Source organism: Enhydra lutris, unplaced genomic scaffold (assembly GCF_002288905.1).
Source record: "Enhydra lutris kenyoni isolate GAN:26980312 unplaced genomic scaffold, ASM228890v2 scaffoldscaffold19, whole genome shotgun sequence".
In the NCBI taxonomy this organism is placed as follows: Eukaryota; Metazoa; Chordata; class Mammalia; order Carnivora; family Mustelidae; genus Enhydra; species Enhydra lutris.
The window spans coordinates 19,815,096-19,827,729 of record NW_019154103.1 but is presented as its reverse complement, the minus strand read 5'-3'; the positions used below and the strand labels follow the sequence as shown (position 1 = coordinate 19,827,729).

The 12,634-nt window shown below is 36.2% G+C and overlaps 1 protein-coding gene across 1 annotated transcript in view; it reads right to left on the bottom strand.

Moving 5' to 3' along the window:
• The window catches only part of LOC111148369 (arylsulfatase family member K), a 43,633-nt gene that overhangs the window by 29,005 nt on the left and 1,994 nt on the right, over positions 1–12,634 (bottom strand). The window contains exons 2-3 of the mRNA XM_022504869.1: positions 11,239–11,368; positions 5,360–5,519 (exon numbers count right to left, since the gene is read on the bottom strand). Of these exons, the coding sequence (XP_022360577.1) occupies positions 5,360–5,519; positions 11,239–11,368 (290 nt within the window). The remainder of the gene's footprint in view (positions 1–5,359; positions 5,520–11,238; positions 11,369–12,634) is intronic.

The window sequence follows — 12,634 nt, the reverse complement described above, 5'->3', positions numbered from 1 at the left end:
CTGTTTTGAGTTCTGTCCCTTCCTTCTTAGTCCCTCTGATTCTACTGAGAAAGCCTGTGCTTCTTTCTAGTCTGGAGGCCCGACAGGGACAGGAAGAGTGGTGTAAACAGCTTGTGGTTTGCTTCACTTTGCTGTTTGCCAAGAGGTTCAAGCTCAGGAATTCCCCAAAGCAATGCTCTCATTTTGGAAGCAGGCCTTTATTTTTCATTTGTTTCAGAGGAGTGAAAATTGCCTAGTGTGACTTGGCTTCAGAAAAACATGAATTGAGAACATAGATAAATTTCAGTGGAAGTAGGATGACAGAGGATTGATTTTAGGTTTTAAACTTTTTGCTAGGACAGAGAAGACAGCAGCTTATTTATATTGGCTTCTGATGCCATTAGAATGTAAGTTCCCTGAGTTTAGAGATTTTTGTGTTTTGATCACTTGTCTATTCCCATCATTTAAAAACAGTGTCTGGTACATAGTAGCTGGATCCATTAAGTATTGGCTGAATAAAATACACTGGACTATACTTTTGTAACTTCAATAAGGATCATCTTCAGTCTTAGTATTTTAAGGAATATTATTTAATACTAAATTTCTTTATTAAATTGTGCTGATCTTAGAAATCTAGTTTTTAAAATGTCTATATAAAAACCCTCCTAATTCTACATACTTCCAGATTAACATGCTCTTTGGTTTTGTGGATTTAGAAATATTTAGAATATTTAGCTTTAGATCATGTTTCCTCAGTCTCTGCACTGTTGATGATTTAGGCTTGGTAAGTCTTTGCTGCAGGGTAGAGGCAGATGGTGGGGGAGGGAATGGTGAGGGGGCTGTTCTGTGCATTGCAGACTGTTTAGCAGCAACCTGGCCTCCACCCTCTGGAAGTCAGCAGCATTCCCCCCCAGTCCTTGTCAGACGTCTTCCAGGGGCAGGGGGTTGTATCAAAAGTGCTCTTGGTTGAGAACCACTGTTTTCCATATTGTGAACATACAGGCAAAACAGTTTTATTTGATAGTAAAAATTACCAGAACACCCTGTGGATTAAATACAAATGTTTCCTTTCAGCTGCTAATATAATACAGCAAATTTGAACCTAATCAAACCTATTATAACACCTACAACGTGGGGGTGGGGTGGGGTTAAGAGATACATAACTTGCCCAAAGACTTCCATTTGGTAAGTAGAATGGTAATAAGTACTACCACCACCACGTGTTTAACAGTTGTCTGGAAGAAACAAGTGTGTAGCCCTTAATGATCCTAGTAAAGTGTAGTATATTATACAAAGAATGGAAACATAGCTGGACCCGTGTTCTTTTTTTTTTTTTTTTTAAAGATTTTTTTTTTATTTATTTGACAGACAGATCACAAGTAGGCAGAGAGGCAGGCAGAGAGAGAGAGGAGGAGGCAGGCTCCCTGCCAAGCAGAGAGCCCGATGTGAGGCTCGATCCCAGGACCCTGGGATCATGACCTGAGCCGAAGGCAGAGGCTTTAACCACTGAGCCACCCAGGCGCCCCTGGACCCGTGTTCTTAAACTGATACAAGGAGACAGTATCACTTGAGGCTTAAAAAATTAGACAGGTGGAGTATTATTGTAATAAAGTAAAGAAACTTTAATTCTGGCTGGAAAGCCAAGCAGGTTCAGAAAACAGCCAATCTCAGTGGAAAACGTAGCAGAAAGAGTTATAAAGATAGCTTCTGATTTTGAGAGTCAGTCTGTCAGAACACTGAGTACCTCTATTAAGTTTGAGACCCATTTTTCAAATTGTACAGAAAAATCTAAAAGATAATGTACCATAATTCATATAAGCTTTGCAGATATGCTATTAGTAGCAAACGTGACCTATTTGTCAGCTAAATGACTGTGTGGGTACATACAGCACTAATACAAACAGTCTTGAGGGCTTATTTCAATTTCTTACTGGGGAGATAGGAAAATTATCTATAAGCAATGACTACACCAAAAATCATCTTCGGTGTCCCAAATGTCAACACTTAAGGGGCCTTTTTCCTTTTACTGATTTTAAACCATAGGTTAAATAGAACATCAATGTTTATCAAACAATAAGCTATAGCTAGATGAATGTAACTTCCTATGCCATTCAATCAGGTAATTAATATTATGCACTGGCATAATATTGGCAATGGGAATAAAACAATGAAAAAGAGAAACAGGGTCCTTATTCCGGAGGAATAAAATTCAGATCAGATTTTAACCATGGCATACACAGAATGATAATTACAGGGAGTACGAGCTGTTTGATCTTAGATTCTTTTCATTACTGGATTGGCTGAGGAAACTGAGAAAACAATAGGATAATAGCATGAAACAGGGTAATAGTATAGGATAGGATAATAAGAATAGTTACATTTTACTTTGAATTAAACTTACTTTCTAAGAAGCAGAAGAATTTTAAAGAGAAATTTGTGAAATTGCATGAAATAATTAGGACTTGCAACACTCTTGAGGAAAGTAAAGGGTTTTGGGCGCTGGGTGGCTCAGTTAAATGTCCAACTCTTGATTTCTGCTCAGATAATGATCTCAGTGTTGTGACCTTGAGCCCTGCATCGGGCTCCCTGCTTGGGGGGGGGGGATTCTCTCTCTCTCCCTTTCCCTCTGTCCTTCCCTCCCCCCACAAAAAAGAAAATGAATGGGTTATATAAATACTAAACTATAATTCTGATTAAGCCATTTTTACAATAATAATTTTTCCCCTTAATTAAATGCTTATTCTGTGCCAGGCATTAGTAAGTACCTCATCTTATTTCATTTAATCTTTTTACATGATCTCTTAGATTAACTCATTTAAAACTCCTCCTAATCATCCAATGATGTATTATATTTTTAAGATTTTTTAAAATTTTAAGTAATCTCTATACCCAACATGGGGCTCAAACTCACAACCCTGAGATCAAGGGTCGCATGCTTCACTGACCGAGCCAGCCAGGCACCCCGAGGTGGGTATTATCAATTCCAGTTTTCAGATAAGGACGCTGACACTTACAGAAGTCAGGTAGCTTTCCCAAGGTCACTTACCACCAAGGATGGTAAGAAGGAAAGCTGGACATTTAACAGTTCTGATGGACTCAAAGCCTCTGCTCCTTCTACTTCTGCTTCCACCCTTTTCTTCTTCTGCACTACTGAGTAGAGTGAGGGAAGAGCTTTTTGCACGGGACTAGTTTGTGCAGTGGTCCAGAGCTAGTGAAAAGCATGTGACAGAAATGAAAGAGCAAATGCATCCTGAGGGGGGAGAGAGAGTGTTGTGAAAGGAGACAGGGGGTATGCAGGGACTAGAAAATGTAGGGTCTTATAAAACCATGTTGTGGGTTTGGGATTTTAGTCTACCTACAGAGAAAAAAAAAAAAAAAACCAACACTGGAAGATTTTAAGCAGGTCAGGCACTTGATCAGATGACTATTTTAAAAAGATCACTCTGTCTGCCTCTAGAAAATGGATCAGATAGAAGACAAGTTAGAGGGCCACTTCAGTACCCTGGGAAGCAGAGGCTTTGGTGGAGATTGGTAAGTGAATAAACTGAAGAGAGATTTTAGAAGTAGAAGTGACAACATCTGGGAATGGATTAGAAGGCAGAGATGGGGAAGAGATGTAAAGGTCCCTTCTGGGTTTGCAGGATTGGTATCTTTTAGATTTTGGAAGACAGAAGAGGAAAGAAATTTAACATTACCCAGAAGAGCAAGACTAATACTCAGATTACTCTAGATTATTTTAGTATCTGTTCACCTGAAACTCATTCTATTAGTTTTCTAGGGCTGCAGTCATAAATTACTGCAAACAGGAAGGCTTAAAACAACAGAAATTTATTCTCTGATGGTTCTAGAGGCTAGAAATCAGAAGTCAAGCTATTGGCTGGGCCATGCTCCCTCGGAAGGCTCTCAGGAAGAATTCTTCCATTTTCCTGGCTTCTGACATTCTTTGGTTTGTACCTGTGATCACTCTCATCTCTGCTTCTGTCTTCACCCTGCCTTTTTTGTGTGTCTATGCCCTTTTCTTTTCTAATGAGACCAAAAGTCATTGGATTTAGGACTCATTTTAAATTCAGGATGGCTTCATCTTCAACCCTTAACTAATTGCATCTGTAAGAAGGATCTGTTTCCAAATAAGGTGACATTCTGTAGTTCCAGGTGGACATGAAGTTCTGGGGAATGCTATCCTTCCCACCACATTCACCATTATTTTGACTGAATTTATTTTTCTGGTTCTTACCATAATCATTAGCACCGTCATCATCACTACTACCACTACCATAGCCCTCAATTAGCACCTGTTAGGCAAGGGGTTCTGTTCTAAGGCTTTAATACGTATTTGTGCCAAGAGGCACGAGTGTTGGGAGACTCCAAGAGCATACCCAAGTTCACTAGGAGAACTCATGGGACTCGGCATTTAGTTGTACACATGGCTCTGATTATAGTGAAAGGACGCAAAGCAAAATCAGCAAAGGGAACGATATTTAGGGTAAGTCCAGAGCAAACCATTTTCAAGTTTCCAAGTGGAGTCCTAAAGGGCACACTTAATTCATCCAACACCAAACATGACAATACACGTGTAAGAATTGATTAGGCAAGCAGTACCCAAGTTGTTCGTGGCAGCTGATCATGCAGATACCCTCTGCTTACCACATACCAAAATCCCAGACTCTCAGAAGGAAAGTAGGTGTTTCAGCATAAACCACATTGTACATTCTAGGTAGAGAGTAAGTCACTTTTATCAGAGAATAGATGGAAAATATTCCTGATATTTAAGTCATTAAAACCCGAGGGCCAATCTTGAAAGCAGGCCTTTCTAAGGACAGCTGTCCCAGACACGCTGTGTGTTAGCTTTTTTTCCTGCAGATCTCATTCCATTTAATTCTCACAGCAAAGAAATTAGAGGTCAGGAGTAAATAGAGAAACTAAGATTCTCAAGTAGGCATTCTGATTCTAGATCTCTGCTCATAACCACTATGCTTGGCTGCCTGGTTTGAAGACTTAGTAAAATGAAAAAAAAATGTTATAATAGACTGAAAGGAGATAACTGACAAAAGCAAGCATCAAGATTATGGTCTTTAAAAAAGATTATAAACTGTCTTCAGTATGTAGTAGACATTGCATAAAAAAAACTCAAAATAAATTTTGAAGTAAACGATTTTATAGACCTTTAATGTTTAAGAAAAACAAAAATTACCAGCATATTAGCAATTTTAATCTTTTAAGAAGATTAAAGAAATGTGAAATTTTAGCCAAATTAACACAATTGAGGGATTAAGAGCTTTACTTTCACCTTCACGGAGAAGTGACAAAAGTCAAAAAAGAGTACGTGTATGTGCTGAAGCAAAGGGTAGCATGTTAGCATTATTTTGTTCTACTTTTTTACCTAATGGAGTGATGTCCTGAAGTGTAGTCCAGTTTTCCAAATTTTTGTGTTCGGTAGCCATGCTTCTCCATGATATCCATCCATGTTGTATAATTTGGATCTAGGCCCTTAAAGTTATTCCAGGATTCTGTTAAGTGAGTGAAGAGGCCACTCCATATTGCTAGGGGTGGAGGGAGAAACTGGGATTAGCGTAAAGCGTATCAATTTGTTTTAACTATGAAGACAATTACAGCAAGAGAAAGAATCTCCTAGTTTGGAGCTCATGCCCTGGAGTAAGACAAAACCTGCATTAGGAGCTTTACCTAACATTTCTGTTACCTCGTGTTATCAAGGGGAAAACTTGGCAAGGAGTTACTATTTCCATTTTACAGGTGAGTCCTCAAGGCTTACAAGTTAAGTTGTTTAAGGTAAATACAGCTGGAATTATGTAGAAAGCCTGTCAGACTCTGGAGTCTGCTTTCATAAAAATATTTTTTCATAAAAATAATATTTCATAAAATAATCACTAAGTATTTATTTATTTTCCAGGCCAGTCAAGTGAATTACAGATCCTCTTCCAACATCCTTAAGGATGTTGTCTTTGTACCGGCTTTCCACAAAAAATTTACTACACCTACAAAAAAGTGTACTACACCTTCGCTGTTATTTTCTACAAGTATGATTGTATCCAATATATCTTTCTTCATGTATTAACAGACCCAAAGGGGGAAATAGGCAGCAATACTATAATAGTAGGAGACTTCAATACCCCAGTTTCAACAATGGATAGATCATCCAGACAGAAAATCAATTAAAGTAACAATGGACTTAAAAACTACATCCTGGACTAGATGGACTTAAGAGACATTTACAGAGCATTCCATCTAAAAGCAATAGAATACATACTCTTCTTAAGTGCACACGGAACATTTACTAGGACAGATCATATGTTAGGCCACAAAATAAGTCATAATTAATTTAAGAAGTTGAAATATTAGGCATTTTTTCTAACTATAAAGGCATGAAACTAGAAGTCATTTTGAGGTCATTTTGAGAAAACTGGAAAATTCACAAATATGTGGAGATTAAACAACATGGCACTGAACACCAATGGGTCAAAGCAGAAGTCAAAAGAGAAATAAAAAAATATCTTGAGACAAATGAAAATGGAAGTTTAACATACTAAAACTAATAGCATGCAGAAAAAGCAATTATAAGGGCTAAGTTCATAGAGTTAAATGCCTACCTTAAGAAAAAAGAGCTCAAATAAACAACCTAACTTTTCATCTTTAAGAACTAGAAAATGAACAAACTAAGCCCAAAGTTAATAGAAGAAAGGAAATAACAAAGATTAGAATGAAGATAGAGACTAAGAAAGAACATAGTAAAGATCAATAAAATTAAGACCTGTTTTTTAAAAAAAGATAAAAAAAGACAAACATTTAGCTAGACTTGCCAAGAAAAGAAATTATTAAAAAATCAGAAATGAAAGAGAAGTTACAACTGATAACACAGAAATACAAAGACTTATAAGACTACTACGAATAATTATATGCCAACAAATTAGAAGACCTAGTAATGGATATGTTCCTAGAACTATACAACCCACCAAGACTGAATCATGAAGACATAGAAAATCCAACAAACCAATTAGGAGTAAGGAGACTGAATCAGTAATCAAATACCTCCCAAGAAAGAATAAGTCTAGGACCGAAAGCTTTCCTGGTAAATTCTACCAAATATTTATAGAATAATTAATACCCCCAAAAAAGAATAATTAATATGAATCCCTCTCTCCAAAATCTTCTAAAAAAAGAAGAGGAGGAAACACTTCCAAACTCATTTTAGAAAGCCAACATTACCCTGACACCAAAACCAGAAGAGGACACCCAAAAGAAGAAAATGACAGACCAATATCCTTGATGAACATAGTGTAAAATTGTCAACAAATATTAGCTAACTGATTTAAACAATATAAAAGGGTCATACATCACGATCAATTGGGACTTATTCCAGGGATGCAAAGATTCAACATCTGCAAATCAATCAACATGATATACCACATTAACAAATGAGGGATTAAAAACCATCTCATCTCAATAGATGCAGAGAAAGCATTTGACAAAATTGAATATCTGTTCATGATAAAAATTCTCAACAAACTGGGTATAAAAGGAAGGTAACTCAACATAATAAAAGTCATATATGACAAGCCACAGCTGACCTTACATTCAGGGGTGAGAAGCTGAAAGCTCTTCCTCTAAGATCAGGAACAAGACCAGAACGCCCACTCTTCTTACTCAATACAGTAGTAGACATCCTATATATAGAGAAGTTAGGCAAGAAGAAGAAATAAAAGGCATCCAAGTTAGAAAGAAGTAAAACTCTCTCTATTTTCAGATGAGATATAAAGAAAACCCTAAAGATTCCACCAAGAAACTGGTGGAACTAATCAACATATTTAGTAAAGTTGTAGGATATAAAATCAATATACAAAAACCAGTTGTGTTTCTGTATACTAAGAACAAACAAACAATCTGAGAAATTAATAATAGAATCCCATTTATGATTTCATCAAAAAGGAATAAATTACCTAGAAAAAAATTTAACCAAGGAGGGGAAAGATCCCTATATTATAAGACACTGGTGAGAGAAACTGAAGAAGACACAAATAAATGGAAAGATACTCTGTGCTCACGGATAAGAAGAATTGAAGTTGTTAAAATGTCCATACCACTTAAAGCAGCCTACAGATTCAATGCAATCCTTATCAAGATTCCAATGGCATTCTTCTCTGAAACAGAACAAACAATCCTAAAATTTGTATGTAACCATATAAGACCCCAAATAGCCAAAGCATTCTTGGGAAAGAAGATATCCCACTCCATGATTTCAAACTATATTACAAAACTATAACCACCAAAACAGCATGGTATTTGGCATGAAAGCAGACACACATTTCGATGAAACAAAAGAGAGCCCAGAAATGAATCCATGCACATATGGTCAATTAATGTAAAACAAAGGAGCCAAGAATATATAATGGGGAAAGGACAGACTCTTCAAAAACTTATGTTGGGAAAACTGGACTCTTATCTTATACCATACACGAAAATCAACTCAAAATAGATTAAACACTGAACATGAGACCTGAAACCATGAAACTACTAGAAGAAAACAGGGGGTAAGCTCCTTGATACCAGACTTGACAATAATTTTTTGGTATTTGACCCTAAAAGCAAAGGCAAAACAAGTAAAATCAACAAGTAGACCTACTACGTCAAACTTGAAAGCTCCTGCTGAGCAAAGGAAACTATCAACAAAATGCAAAGGCAATCTATGGAATGGGAGAAAATATTTGCAAAACATCTATTTGATAATTAATATCCAAAATATACAAAGAATTCTACAAAAAAATCTGATTAAAAAATGAGCAGAGGAACTGAATAAGTATTTTTCTGAAGACACAGAAATGGTCCAATAGCTACATGAGAAGATGCTCAGTATTACTAATTATCAGGGAAATGCAAATCAAAGCCCAGTGAGATATTACCTCACACGTGTTGGAATGATTGTCAAAAGACAAGAGATGGTCAGTCATGGTGAAGATATGGAGAAAAGATAATCCTTGTACAGTGCTGTTGCAGATGTAAATTTATGAGGCCACTGTGGAAACCAGTATGGAGGTTTCTCAAAAAATCAGAACTAGAACTGTCATCCAGTCCAGCAATCCCACTTCTAGCTATACATCCAAAGGAGACAAATCATTATCTCAGAGATATCTGCATCCCCATGTTCACTGCAGCATTATTTACAATAGCCAAGACATGGAAGCACCCTAACTGTCCAATGATAGATGGATAAATAAATGTGATTTTATATTTATAAATATATATATATATATATATATCTCACATATCTCATATATATGTACATATATATATATGTATATGTGATACACACACACACACACATACACACACAGAAAAAAGAAACCCTGTCTTATTTGACAACATGGATGGACCTTGTGGGCATTATGTTAAGAGAAAGAAGTCAGAGAAAAGCAGCATATGATTTTACGTATTTGTGGAATCTAAAAAAACAGAACTCATAGAAACATAAATGTGACTGTCAGAAGTGGGGGTTGGGAGGTGGGGAAAATGGGTGAATATGGTAAAAATGTACAAATTTCCAGTACTAAGTAAGTTCTGGGGATATAGTGTATAGCACAGTGGCTACAGTTAACAATACCAGATTATATATTTAAAAGTTGCTAAGAGAATAGATCTTAAAAGATCGTATCATAAGACAAATGTTTTTAACTATGGGAGGTGATGGATATTAATGACACGTATAATTATTTCATAACATATACATATATAATAACATTATATTGTACACCTAAATTAATACAATGTTATATTTCAATTATCTTGATAAAACTGGGGAAAAAATCCTTTTCCCTTTCCATTTCTGGGTAGGGTTGATAAGATTTCTTTTTTCATCTATCAAAATGTTTTCTTTTTGAGGAGTGGGTTGAGGGATTACCTGGGTTTGAACCCCAATAATGCCACTTACTGAATGGCCCTTGATAAGTTACTTAACCTTTTAGCACTTTTGTTTTCATATGCAAAATAGGGACAGTAACAATATTTACTTTATGGACATGTTATTATTATATAAATTAAGACATGTAAGGCACTTAGAATATTGCCAGGCACAGGGTAAGAATGCAACAAGCATTAGTTTGTGTTATTATTATTCCTTTGCTTTTTTCAAACTCTCCAAAATACAGTTCTAGGAAAAGCATCATCTAACATATTTGAAACCTTTAGAGTTCATTCATCACCTTTTTATTCATTATTTCATTTGATGCTGGGAACAACCCTGTGACATAGATAGGAATAGATAGATAGGCAAATATCTAAGGTTAGGTAGATATCCAACCCTGTAGATAAGGAAACTGAGGGACTTGCTTGGCCCACTGAGGATTAGAATCCAGAACAACACCTCACCCGAGTGCTCTGCTCATTTCACTTGCTCAATAGGGAATAAAAAACAAACAAAAGTATTTTAATATCCCTGGGCCTTCATCCCTGAAATTTCATTTAGAGTAGTTGGTTTCCTTTATTCACTGGCGGTTACATAGGTGATTATGCTGGTGGTTAGGGGACTTGGGACTCAAATCACAGGGAAGATCATGTCATGTATGTCCTGACAGATGTGTGTTTTATGTACTCCAAAGCAAACAAACTTTAGAAAGGCAGGAAGGAAAATAATTCTGTCAGAGAACAGACAGTTTATTTTTAAAAATGACATTTTCCCCCACTTCTCCATTACTGATGGATTAATACTGCTGACATTTTGGCATTAAAACTATGCCTATTTGTTAAATTACACTAATAAAGATGAACAAACATCTGGGCTAGAAGTCAGACTGAAGAGAAACAGATAAAGTCTATAATCTGAAATAATATGGAAAAAGTCAGAGTAACCTGACATATGAAAATGCTAACTACTTTGTGGTATGCTTTCAAGTTCCCTCCCAATCCCCTCTACTCTTACTAAATTTTCTTGAAGATACAACTCTTCCAGGAAATATGGCTAATTCCTCATTTGCTCGGATAGGCAAAAGACTTTTAGTCACCAGTCATAAGGAAATGAAACAATAAGACATGAACTAAACACCACTTTGGATGATAAAAATTCCTGCACTTGAAAAATAAAGTAGAAATTCCAATAACCCCAATACGTGGCTTAAAATATGCATCACTTGTATTAAAATTTTTTTATTAGATGACAAATATAACTTACTGTTGTACTTTTGGGCATAATCTTTTAAACTGTGAGAACATGTTTACGTGTGTGGCCACTTCCACTAATATTAAGCATGTTCTTACCTGCGCGTGATGGGCAACAGATTGGAGAGTTTGTGTAGGCATTCAGAAAGGAAGTGCCATGGGCTTTCATGAAGTTGATAAAAGGAAGTTTCACTACCTGACTTCCTGGATAAAATGTTAGCCTTCCATCCTGGAATAAAGAAATTTAATTAACACCGATTGCATTAGAAAAGAAGAAAATTATTTCCTTTCATTTTAACCATAAAATTTGTTAAGTAGAAAAGACTCCAAGATGATCCCAAGGATCTTCAAAAGATAAAACAAGTTTCAAGAGTGTTACCTATAACTAGCTTATAATATTAAGAATTTAATGTTACATGTGGATTCATTTGAATATAGTAAATAAACTAAATGACTTTCTGGAAAGTTCTTCTGGGGCATGATGGACTGATGGAACAAATATTTATTAAGCATTTACTATGTACCAGGTACTGTGAAAGATCTTGAAATTCAATGGTGAGAAAAACAGAGTCCCTGGATCCTTGGAGCTTAGTGGGAGAATAAAGCATTAATAATTACAAATTGTGATATGTGCTTTGAAAAAAAAAACCCTAAATACAGAATAATAAAGGAGATGTACTTTACATAGAGTGAACAGGGAAAGCTTCTCTGGGAAGTGTGAGACCTAAAGGGTAAGAAAGATCCAGCAGTTCTTTAGGGTGGACATAAGAGAAGAGGTCAGTGGTTGCCGGATAAATGAACCTGAATATTAGAAGAGGTGTTTGGGCTGGAGATATGCATTTTGGAACTGAAGAACTGTTCTCGGTAAAGAGCAAAGACAGAAAAAAAGAATATTTTAGGCCTGGAGTTATATCTATTCTATATTTTCAATATAATTATAAACAAAAATACAGTCTTAAAAATGAGTTATTCCAAATCTGGGATATACATAAACCCTTGATATGTCTGAGATTTCCAAATGGATATATAAAGTAGGCTGTTGATCACAGACAGGAATCTGGAGCTTGGAAAGTCTACCCTGGTGAAATCAACATGGGCGTCTTTAGCATATTCATGGTGTTTAAAACTGTGATAGTGAAAGAAACGTTTCAGGCAGAGAGTAAAAAGGGAGGAAAGAAATGAATTCGAGGAGTCCCAGATAAGAGGAGAAGGTGTGATGGGAAGCTGAGAATGGCCAGCAAGGGAGGAAGATGATAGAGGAGATCAAGCCCCATGATGCTGAGAGAAAATGGTATGTCGAGAAAGGTGACAGGAAATGTCAGCTGTGTTGAGAGGCTATATAAAATAAGAAAATGTATTTAGGTATTGATATCAATTTCTGCTCCAACCCTTATTATTTCTTTCTTTTTGCTTGCTTTGCAGAAGTTTGTCTAGTCTTTTGATTTGTCTTATCTGGCATTGAACCTTTCCCCTACTAGTGAGCTAGGGCAAGAGT